Source organism: Pollicipes pollicipes, unplaced genomic scaffold (assembly GCF_011947565.3).
Source record: "Pollicipes pollicipes isolate AB1234 unplaced genomic scaffold, Ppol_2.1 Scaffold_6686;HRSCAF=7923_pilon_pilon_pilon, whole genome shotgun sequence".
NCBI lineage: Eukaryota > Metazoa > Arthropoda > Thecostraca > Pollicipedomorpha > Pollicipedidae > Pollicipes > Pollicipes pollicipes.
Window position 1 is genome coordinate 29,124,438 of NW_023596921.1, and position 10,510 is coordinate 29,134,947.

The 10,510-nt window shown below is 57.8% G+C and overlaps 1 protein-coding gene across 1 annotated transcript in view; it reads left to right on the top strand.

Annotated features, from left to right (window-relative positions):
• The first annotated feature begins 853 nt into the window (after nt 1-853).
• LOC119108159 (dmX-like protein 2) overlaps nt 854-10,510 on the top strand; it is a 59,506-nt gene continuing 49,849 nt past the window's right edge. Inside the window, 9 exon segments of the mRNA XM_037231738.1 lie at nt 854-939; nt 2,725-2,835; nt 3,488-3,697; nt 6,933-7,080; nt 7,689-7,880; nt 8,166-8,295; nt 8,725-8,913; nt 9,224-9,390; nt 10,400-10,510. The exon segment at nt 10,400-10,510 is cut by the window's right edge and continues 113 nt beyond it. Of these exon segments, the coding sequence (XP_037087633.1) occupies nt 2,749-2,835; nt 3,488-3,697; nt 6,933-7,080; nt 7,689-7,880; nt 8,166-8,295; nt 8,725-8,913; nt 9,224-9,390; nt 10,400-10,510 (1,234 nt within the window). The 5' untranslated portion in view covers nt 854-939; nt 2,725-2,748.

Here is a 10,510-nt window from a genome sequence, read left to right on the forward strand (position 1 = left end):
TAACCAAAACAAGTGCCGGTTCCTATGTTGTGTCAGCGGAGGTCTGAGCCAGCGAAGGGGCCTCTTTAACATAACACATTGGGTCTACTTATCTATAACATGAGAAATCATTCATAAAGGTAGCCCCATGGTCTAGAAAAAAGGCCTCGTGATCAGAGGTTGATCAGAGGGAGGGTCAAAGGGCCATGTCTCAATCTCATGTGAATCTTATGCAGAAGAAGCACCAAATTTCATCACAATGTCATGGAGAATGGGCACCAGGATTCTCATTTCTGTTCACATAACCTTTGATTAAAAAAAAAAACAAGCAAATCTCAGGAACACCACAAGTGGTCCCGAGTATTTTCCTTTTCGGGACGCACCGAACTTCAAAACTCCATTGGCACTATCTGGGCCATAAACCCTCATTCTCAAGGGGCACACATTTCCAGGGGGTACCACCACAGTGAAGCGCTGCCCCTCCCTTGACGAAATCCTGGATCTGCCCATGCTCTTGATATGGAAAAGGGTCTTGATCTCGATTTATCGTTTTAGCACCGTTGGAGGGCCTCCCTGATGTGAATTTTGTTAATCTACGGGGAGCTAAAATACCTTTACTTTGGAGAGATAGGCCTCCCCAGCATTTTGAAAGTGCAAACAATGTGTTTTCCGCTGCCGGTGAACAGGGTGGCGACTACTCCTTTGCCTATTGCCCTCCCTGCTAAACCGCTACTGGTGCCGCATGGCAAGTTTTTCTTTCCCCTTGTGCTGCCAAATATGAACTGGGCCAAATCTGGGCTAAATGTGGGCGGTCTTCGTCCCCATCGCGAACTGGTCAGCTGACTGCAATGTTTTCTTCTTCGTAAACGTCCATGGCCGGGGCAGGGGAGGGAGCTGGCTAGGTTAGGGATGTTTTAGGGCAGTGGAGCAAACGGGAGAGGAAGAAGAAAAGAGGAATAGGTAGGTACATGGGAGCGAAGTTCAGCAATCGTTATGACATTAAGTGATGGCTGGGAGAGATGTGTGAATAACAGGTGTGCGAGAGTGGCGAAAAGCGGCGGTGCAGGCTACGGGAATAAAAACTACTGTCGTTACTCGCGTCTGAGTCCATCCAAGATTGCTACGCGTTTGTAGGTCGATCTATGGGCAAATAGGTAGTCATTTTTGGCAAAAGTGCCTCACATTGGGGTTATGTGATTATCAGTTGCAAATATAACTTGCTCACCAGTGTTACTAGATATGATAGTTCTGTGCATGCTATGTAGTAAGGTATGCATGTATTTTTGTTTGCTTCATTGGCTCAGCCTTAAGCACACTACCTGACTCCAAGTGAAGTTAAAGTAAACCTTGCAAAAATGAAATGCTCACTGAGGAAGGGTAAACCAATTCCTTTGAAAATTAATGGGAGTGAATCAGATTTCAGTTAATTTCATTGACTAGAACAACAGTGAGATGGTGGAATGGGCCCCATCCCCACACAACATTGCTGGAGTTAAAGTATTTTTCGCTTAAGTGGAACAAAGCACAATTATACTTGATGGGTAACTTGTTTGACCCTTTAGAGGACATGTGCAAAGCACCATTTAGTAAGATTGGTCATCCATTTAGTCTTGGTAATACCAGTGTAGATCTAACTCCTGCATCCTCTTGAGCCTTTTTGCATGCTTGTAAGATCTTGGGATTATGTTATTTCATTCCCTGCCAAGATTTCATGTGATGTGTATGAATATTAATGTGCCTTACAAGCAGACAAATTACAAGTACAAATTTAGTACCATGTTCATCTTGTCTTGAAAGTAGATAGTGTGACTCAAAACTTTGTTTCATAATATTCACAGACTTTCTTAAACATAAAATACAGGAGGTTGCTCAGGTGTCCAGTCATGAATATCAGTTCATGGTCACCCATGTCATGACTGGCATCCTGTATGTGGGTTTTTCATGGACTGGTACATAACAGCAGGCATATATACAGTACAAGAGGGCAAACAACCATGCATGGATTCAGTACAGGTTCACAACAGATGCTCATCAGGAATTCAAGGGTTCTGCTCATACAAGACCTGCAGCAATTTTGGTCATCAGCTAGGTAGTTACATCATGATGCTAATGCTACAGGCAGCTGAATGTGGCCAACAGAGAACTGCTTTATAGTAGGGTGAAGATTGAAGATACTTGAAATAGACTCACTGTCAACCAGGGTGATGCATATGTGCAGTTGGGAACTTGATGACCTTGTATGGCTGTCTTTTGTAATGAACTTTGGTAAATTTGGTGGGATAAAGTGAGAGTCACAGGAGGAGTCACAGCCTTGCTTGCTATGTGGAAAGCATGCATTCCTGTGGACCTGGCTGGACCCTTCACATTTCCTCCTGGTCACCTCACAAGGGGTTGACTACATGACTATAAAATAGGGAAATGGGGCTATAGCAGGGCTTCATGCTGACACTGGCACCAAGCACCAGTCTGGGTACCACTAGAGTTGTATGTTGTTTTCTAATGACCAAGGTGAGAGTTGTGTGTTGTTGGAGGAGTGTTGTTGGGGAAGTGTTGTTGTACTGGAGGTCAACTGGTAGTTTGAAGGGCTAAACCATTAAGAATAGTGTGATCTTTGCCATCCATGGAGCCATGGACCCTCTCTGCCATCACCAGTGGAGCCATGGGCCCTGTCTGGCCATCACCAGTGGAGCCATGGGCCCTGTCTGGCACCCCGGCATCCACCGGCACACACTGTTCTGTTCACAGACGGGGTTCTGCAGGGCTGCCAGGATGCGGTGCCACCAGATTCTGACTGGTGCCTGCAATGCCAGCACCGACTGCTTTGCAGTTGGCACAGTGTTTGGCATCCCATTCACGGCAAGTGGATATGTACCATTATTCATAACAGCGTCCATTGAGATGGTTGTATTTTTGCTGTCATGTGACCAGACAGGTAGTGAGATATGATGAATGACTCCTCAAACTTGCCAGACTTGGGCTCATGTCAGTTGGGCAGGGTACTGTACTTGAAGCAGTTGTTGGAGGTAGGGGCACTGCTGTGTTTTCATTTCTTGACTACATTGTTGTGGCTCATTGTGATGCTTGCAGCCAAAGGATTTATATGCATTGCATAGGTGATGCTCTTACCCAAGCATTTCAGCCATTGGTTTTAGCTAAATGCCATGCTCATAATGTGAGCAATGATGAGGGTATGGTAATATTTTTGTTTGGTGTCACATGTGTTATGGTGTTAAGATATAATTTGTTACCTATTTGTATGATTTATCATATGCTGTTGAGTCATGAATGTTTTTATTTTGATTTGCATACAGACATTGTATCATGGGAATGTGTGCATGGAGTATAATTTCCAATGGCTTTTATCTATGCTTTCATGAGCTTTCACAATCCTAGCAATCTTATATGAAATTGAGAGATATGGTGAGAACTTCATGTTTGCTTCCTTGAATTTACTTCACTTTGCCCCCTGTGGTGTTCATGACCAGTCTACTCTGCTCATGTGCTGCAGGTGTATGCCACTGGCTGTGACCTGGTCATCATGGACCAGAACTTCGACCGGGTGCAGATCATCCCGGGCGTCAACTACGACCAGGTGCAGATCAGCTGTGTGGACTGCAGCGCCGACTGCGGCAAGGTGGCCGCCGCCTACAGCAACCGGGTCTGCATCTTCGCGCCGGTGCCGCAGAAGCCGTCGCGCAGTCCCAACAGCCCGAGCAGTGTAAGCGGTGTCGGTCTGGGGCTGCGCATCTGCGGCAGATGACGCCCCACCCCGTTCGTCTCTCGACCCGGGAGCCGTCCCTCTGGCTGTCTGCGTCCTCCGACCGTCCATCCCCTCCCAGTGCTCACGTCGCCCGGGTGCCAGCAGCGGAGTCTCCTCAGGCTGTCCATCCCCTCCCAGTGCTCACGTCGCCCGGGTGCCAGCACGAGTCCCTCAGGCTGTCCATCCCCTCCCCAGTGCTCACGTCGCCGTGGTTCCAGGCTGCGGAGTCTCCTCAGGCTGTCCTCCCCTCCCAGTGCTCACGTTCGCCGGGTGCCAGCATCGGAGGTCTCCTCAGGCTGTCATCCCCTCCCGTTGCTCACGTCGCGCCTGGGTGCCAAGCAGCGGGAGTCTACTCAGGATGTCAATCCCCCTCCCAGTGCTCACGTCGCCCGGGTTTGCCAGTGCGGAGTCTCCTCAGGTGGTCCATCCCCTCCACATTGCTCACGTCGCCCGTGGTGCCAGCAGCGGAGTCTCCTTAGGCTGTCCATCCCCTCCCAGCTGCCTCACGTCGCCCGGGTGCCAGCTGCGGAGTTCCTCAGGCTGTCCATCTCCTCCCAGTGCTCACGTCGCCTGGGTGCCAGCAGCGGAGTCTCCTCAGGCTGTCCATCTCTCCCAGTGCCACGTCGCCTGGGTGCCAGCAGCGGAGAGAGTCTCCTTAGGCTGTCCATCTCCCAGTGCTCACGTCGCCTGGGTGCCAGCAGCGGAGTCTCCTCAGGCTGTCCATCTCCTCCCAGTGCTCACGTCGCCTGGGTGCCAGCAGCGGAGTCTCTCAGGCTGTCCATCCTCCCAGTGCTCACGTCGCCTGGGTGCCAGCAGCGGAGTCTCCTCAGGCTGTCCATCTCCTCCCAGTGCTCACGTCGGGGTGCCAGCAGCGGAGAGAGTCTCCTTAGGCTGTCCATCTCCTCCCAGTGCTCACGTCGCCTGGGTGCCAGCAGCGGAGTCTCCTCAGGCTGTCCATCTCCTCCCAGTGCTCACGTCGCCTGGGTGCCAGCAGCGGAGTCTCCTCAGGCTGTCCATCCCTCCCAGTGCTCACGTCGCCTGGGTGCCGCAGCGGAGTCTCCTCAGGCTGTCCATCCCCTCCCAGTGCTCACGTCGCCTGGGTGCCAGCAGCGGAGTCTCCTCAGGCTGTCCATCTCCTCCCAGTGCTCACGTCGCCTGGGTGCCAGCAGCGGAGTCTCCTCAGGCTGTCCCATCTCCTCCCAGTGCTCACGTCGCCTGGGTGCCAGCAGCGGAGTCTCCTCAGGCTGTCCATCCCCTCCCAGTGCTCACGTCGCCTGGGTGCCAGCAGCGGAGTCTCCTTCAGGCTGTCCATCCCCTCCCAGTGCTCACGTCGCCTGGTGCCAGCAGCGGAGTCTCCTCAGGCTGTCCATCTCCTCCCAGTGCTCACGTCGCCTGGGTGCCAGCAGCGGAGTCTCCTCAGGCTGTCCATCTCCTCCCAGTGCTCACGTCGCCCTGGTGCCAGCAGCGGAGTCTCCTCAGGCTGTCCATCTCCTCCCAGTGCTCACGTCGCCTGGGTGCCAGCAGCGGAGAGAGTCTCCTTAGGCTGTCCATTCCTCCCAGTGCTCACGTCGCCTGGGTGCCAGCAGCGGAGTCTCCTCAGGCTGTCCATCTCCTCCCAGTGCTCACGTCGCCTGGGTGCCAGCAGCGGAGTCTCTCAGGCTGTCCATCTCCTCCCAGTGCTCAGTCGCCTGGGTGCCAGCAGCGGAGTCTCCTCAGGCTGTCCATCCCCTCCCAGTGCTCACGTCGCCCGGGTGCCAGCAGCGGAGTCTCCTCAGGCTGTCCATCTCCTCCCAGTGCTCACGTCGCCTGGGTGCCAGCTGCGGAGAGAGTCTCCTTAGGCTGTCCATCCCCTCCCAGTGCTCACGTCGCCCGGGTGCCAGCAGCGGAGTCTCCTCAGGCTGTCCATCCCCTCCCAGTGCTCACGTCGCCTGGGTGCCAGCAGCGGAGTCTCCTCAGGCTGTCCATCCCCTCCCAGTGCTCACGTCGCCCGGGTGCCAGCTGCGGAGTCTCCTCAGGCTGTCCATCCCCTCCCAGTGCTCACGTCGCCCGGGTGCCAGCAGCGGAGTCTCCTCAGGCTGTCCATCTCCTCCCAGTGCTCACGTCGCCTGGGTGCCAGCTGCGGAGAGAGTCTCCTTAGGCTGTCCAATCTCCTCCCAGTGCTCACGTCGCCCCGGGTGCAGCTGCGGAAGTCTCCTCAGGCTGTCCCATCCCTCCCAGTGATCACAGTTTCCCGCCCGGGTTGGCCAGCAGCAGAGTATCCTTAGGTTGTCCATCCCCTCCCAGTGCTCACGTCGCCCGGGTGCCAGCTGCGGCAGTTCTCCCTTAGGCTGTCCATCTCCTCCCAGTGCTACACGTTCGCCCGGGTGGCCAGCAGCGGACAGTTCTCCGTTAGGCTGTCCCTCCCCTCCCAGTGCTCACGTCGCCCGGGTGTGCCAGCCCGCGGAGGTCTCCTCAGGGCTTGTCACGTCCCCTCCCAGTTCCGCTCACGTCGCCCGGGTGCCAGCAGCGGAGTCTCCTCAGGCTGTTCCATCCTCCTCCCAGTGCTCACGTCGCCCGGGTGCCAGCAGCAGAGAGTCTCCTTAGGCTGTCCATCCCCTCCCAGTGCTCACGTCGCCTGGGTGCCAGCAGCGGAGTCTCCTCAGGCTGTCCATCTCCTCCCAGTGCTCACGTCGCCCGGGTGCCAGCAGCAGAGAGAGTCTCCTTAGGCTGTCCATCCCCTCCCAGTGCCCACGTCGCCCGAGTGCCAGCAGCGGAGAGTCTGCCATTCGGCCATGCGCTGGCGGTCGCCAGCGATCAGTGATGGCGGTTGACCAGTTACTCTCACCGAACCTCGCTGAGATGACCATGTGGCAGGACTCCAATAACCTGCTAACTGGAATAATGCAACGGGACCACGTGACCAGACCACGCTGACAGGATCAGGTGACCACACCCCGCCTGTGGAACCATGCTACTGATGCTGCTGACCAGACCATGTAAAGGGGTCGTAGGGATAGAGGTATGCTGCCCAGGCCATCTGACCAGACCCCGCTGCTGCTGCGTCGCGACCGTCTCGGCTTGTGGTAGTGGTGTCAGCACGACCGGCGGAGTTTGTCCCTTGCTTTGGAGGGGCGCGGCGGCCGCTGGCTGGCGGCGCGCCGGGCCGGGCCGGCCACCAGTCTGCCGTCTGACGCCGGCCGCCGCTCTGTTACAGCCGCTCAAGTCGCGCTGGGTGCTGCAGGACACGATCCGTGCCAACTGCGCCATCCACAACCTCTCCTGGAACCTGGACGGCACGCACCTGCTGACCGGCGGCGATTTCCTCCAGATGTGGGTCAAAAAGGCGCGCGAGGAGGACCTCGGTGAGTGGTCGGCGCCCGGACCAAGGCCGCCGCGCAAGCGCGGCTCTCGCTGTGCCGTCTGTGACGGGCGGGTTGGGGCATACCTCGACAGGCTGGGCATGTCATGTGGACGGCTTTGTCAGCCGTGAGTGTTTGCTGGTTGCCTGCGATTCAGACGGCGTGCAGATCTTTTTTACTTTTACGATGTTTCTCGGTGGCAGCTGCGCATTGGATGTACTGTACGCGCTTGATGTACGTATTGGTCGCCGAGAACTTACGTGTGCGTTGTGATGGACATTTTCACAACATGGGGTTGGAAATTGGGGTGACGTTATGTGGACGGACGCTCACACCCCAGGCAATGATGCGTGTTTTCGGTACCCTCTAAATAACAAAAGAAACGTCAAAAGAATCAAACACGATGCGGATGCCAGACGAATGTTGGCTTCTCCAGCGGCTGCGTTATGATAGCCTAGGTCCTGTCAAAGCCCTCGCCCTGCAGAGAGTTAGCCTGCCGTCGTACAGACAACGGCTGGGTGGGTGGACTGCGTGGTGCGGCGGTCCGAGGACCGCACCGACCACCGCGCGGTGTGCAGCGCGGCCGACTAACGAGACGTCTGCCGGCGCAGCCGAGGCGCGCCGCGTCAAGTTCGCCGTGGGCGAGGAGCACGAGGACGCGGCCGGTCACGTCTGGGAGTGCTTCTGGCGCGTGCGCACCGCCGAGCCGGTGCACTTCATGGCATTCTCGCGCGACGGCTCTCTCTTCGCCACGGCCGGCAGCGCCGACCAGATCGTCAAGGTCTGGTACGAGAAGAAGCAAGGTAAGCAGCGTGGCGGCTGGTCTCAGACCGCGAGCCGGCCGGGCGGGTCGGCAGGCCAGGGCCAAGACCGGCTGCGATGGAGCACCGCTTGCGCGTCGCGGTCACGAAAGACCGCGAGTGCCCTCGAACTCAAAGTACGAGCTTCTGTGGAAGTTTTGCAATGTGGTGCTAGATGGGACGTTTCCGAGCGTGGTTCGCTGTAGACAGCAGACAGCTGGCAGGAGGCAGCTGACAGCGGCAGCTGGGCCCACCGCCTGCAGCTGATCGGCACGCCTCCTGCCGCAGCGCACCCGTCCTACCGGCACGGGGCCAGCTGGGCCGAGTGGGACGGCGTCACGTACGACTTCATCTACCTGGCGCACCCGCTGCCAGTCACCGGCCTGCAGTGGCGTCACACCAGCAAGTTCATGCACCGGTGAGCGAGCGCCGCCGCCCTGCTCCCGGCGCCGTCCGGACCCGGTCCGCCTTCCCCCGGCCCGGCGGGGTCCCAGTCCGCCTCCCCTCCCCCTCCCCCGGTCCGGAGGGGCTCCGGTCCAGGACTGAGAGTCCCGGTCCCGGTCACCAGTAGCACCCCACCTCCGACACGTCCGTGGGTCTGTGAACCGAGCCGCCGCCGTGTCCCTGTGCGCTGTGTCCTGTGTACCGGTTGGTCAGCGTCTCCGCCGGAGGCCGCCCTACCCGCCCGTCACCCTGCCACGCTGTCGCCCCGTCCGTTCGTCTGACGGTGGCCTTCCGGCCATGCCGCGTCCGTGTTCGGCTCTGTGATCGGCGCTGCCCTTCCGTCGCCGGCGACCGTTGGAGTGCGTCTCCGGGCCGGCGCGTGACCGCCGCCGCCCGCCGACAGGGGCGCTGTGGCCAACATGCTGGTAACGTCCTGTCGGGACAGCATCTGCCGCGTCTGGGTGGAGACGACGCGCGTGCCCGACGACGGCATGGTGGACATGGGCTGGCTGTCGGCTACCTCGCACGACTCCATGTACCTGCCCAGGAAACACAAGCAGCACAAGGTGCTGCACAAGTTCAAACACATGCGGTGAGTCGGACGGATCGTGAGCCGCTGCCGGCTGCGGTACATGCGCTCCTGTGGCATGACTGGGCCTGGCAGCGATGAGGGCGCCATGGCTGAATGATTTGATCACTCATTTCAGAATGATCTCTTATGTCTCATAATGCATCGTGCTTAAGCATGCGTGCTCGTAAGCCACAAGTCGCAGTGTAAAACACCAATTTCTGAGACTTCTCCACACCGCAGCGGCGCTCGTGATATGGACGCGTTCGTTGACCTGGCTAAGCAGCGTGGATGCGGCTGGCAGCCGCTGACCTGGCGGTGTCGCTGCGTGCAGGCAATGTTTCCACCTGCGGCGACCGCACCGGTCGTCCAGCCAGCCGCCCGACTGGCGCCTGATCGACTCGCTGTCGTCGATGAACGGCGACGACGGCGGCGGCGCCCAGCGGGCCGCCATGCAGACGCTGCACTTCCACCTGGCGGCCAGCATCAACGCCGAGTCAGGTCAGTCACGCCCGTCTGGTCAGATCAGGGCACGGCACGGCACGGATGACACGACACGACACGACACGACACGACACGACACGACACGACACGACCACGACACGACGGGATAAGGGCAGAACAGGTTAGATCAGGTCGGCAGGGCAGGGCGGGACAGATTAGGTCAGGTTGGGTCAGGGCAGGACAGGGCAGGGACGTGGGATGTGGTCAGGTCAGACGCATGACTGAGTTGGCCCTGTAACAGGAGTGGAACCAGCGGTTAACTTAGGGTCAGGCCAGCAGCACGCGATCAAACCAGCGTCGGTACCAGCGCCGTTTCAGGCCAGTGGCACAGAGTCAGGTCACGGGTCAGGCCGCCGCTCAGGTCATCGGCAGCGCTTGGTTAGTTCGGACTTGTTGGAGAGACCAGTCGGCATCAAACGCAAAGAATACCGCATACGGCTTGCTACCAAAACAATGCTGTCGCTCGGAAACATGTGGTTTTGTGCGTGGCTGTGCTGAGCTGGACATAGGTCTTGATGCCACCGTGGTGAAGTTAGAGGAGACGATAACCCGTGGCCTTGTGCAGTCTCGTGCGGACCGTTCCCTCACTGGCATGTTAGTTGAAATTTCGCTTCCGCCCACATTGCGTCCTGATCCGCCTTCGCTTCCGCCCACCAAGTCCTGATCGTACAATACTCATTGCCAAAATTTCTTGGTGATTGTGAAAGGCAAATATGAACGAAGGTCTTGATGCCACCGTCTTTGGCATTATGCCGGTGGTACCTCACAGGCGGTATGCCAAAGACGCCTGACACAAGCCCGATTCTAGACCAGCCAATTTTCGTTAAAGAAGAAGCGCGTGTCCCGTGCTGCTGTCTTGTTGTTTGGGGAGCATCCCATGCCGCCGCATTGTGGCGACTGGCCCTCTGTTGGCTGCGCTCTGTCGCTCCGGCATCGGTCGGGCGTGAGCGCGGCGTCGGTGCTGACGCCGGACGCTGCTGACGCCGCGCGGATGTCGCCACCGCAGATATCCCTCTGGTGCCGAGCATGGGCACCTCTGAGGCGGGCTCGTCCATGAACTTCATGGTGCACTGGCTCAACAACAAGGAGATGACGTACACGGACGAGATGGAGCGGC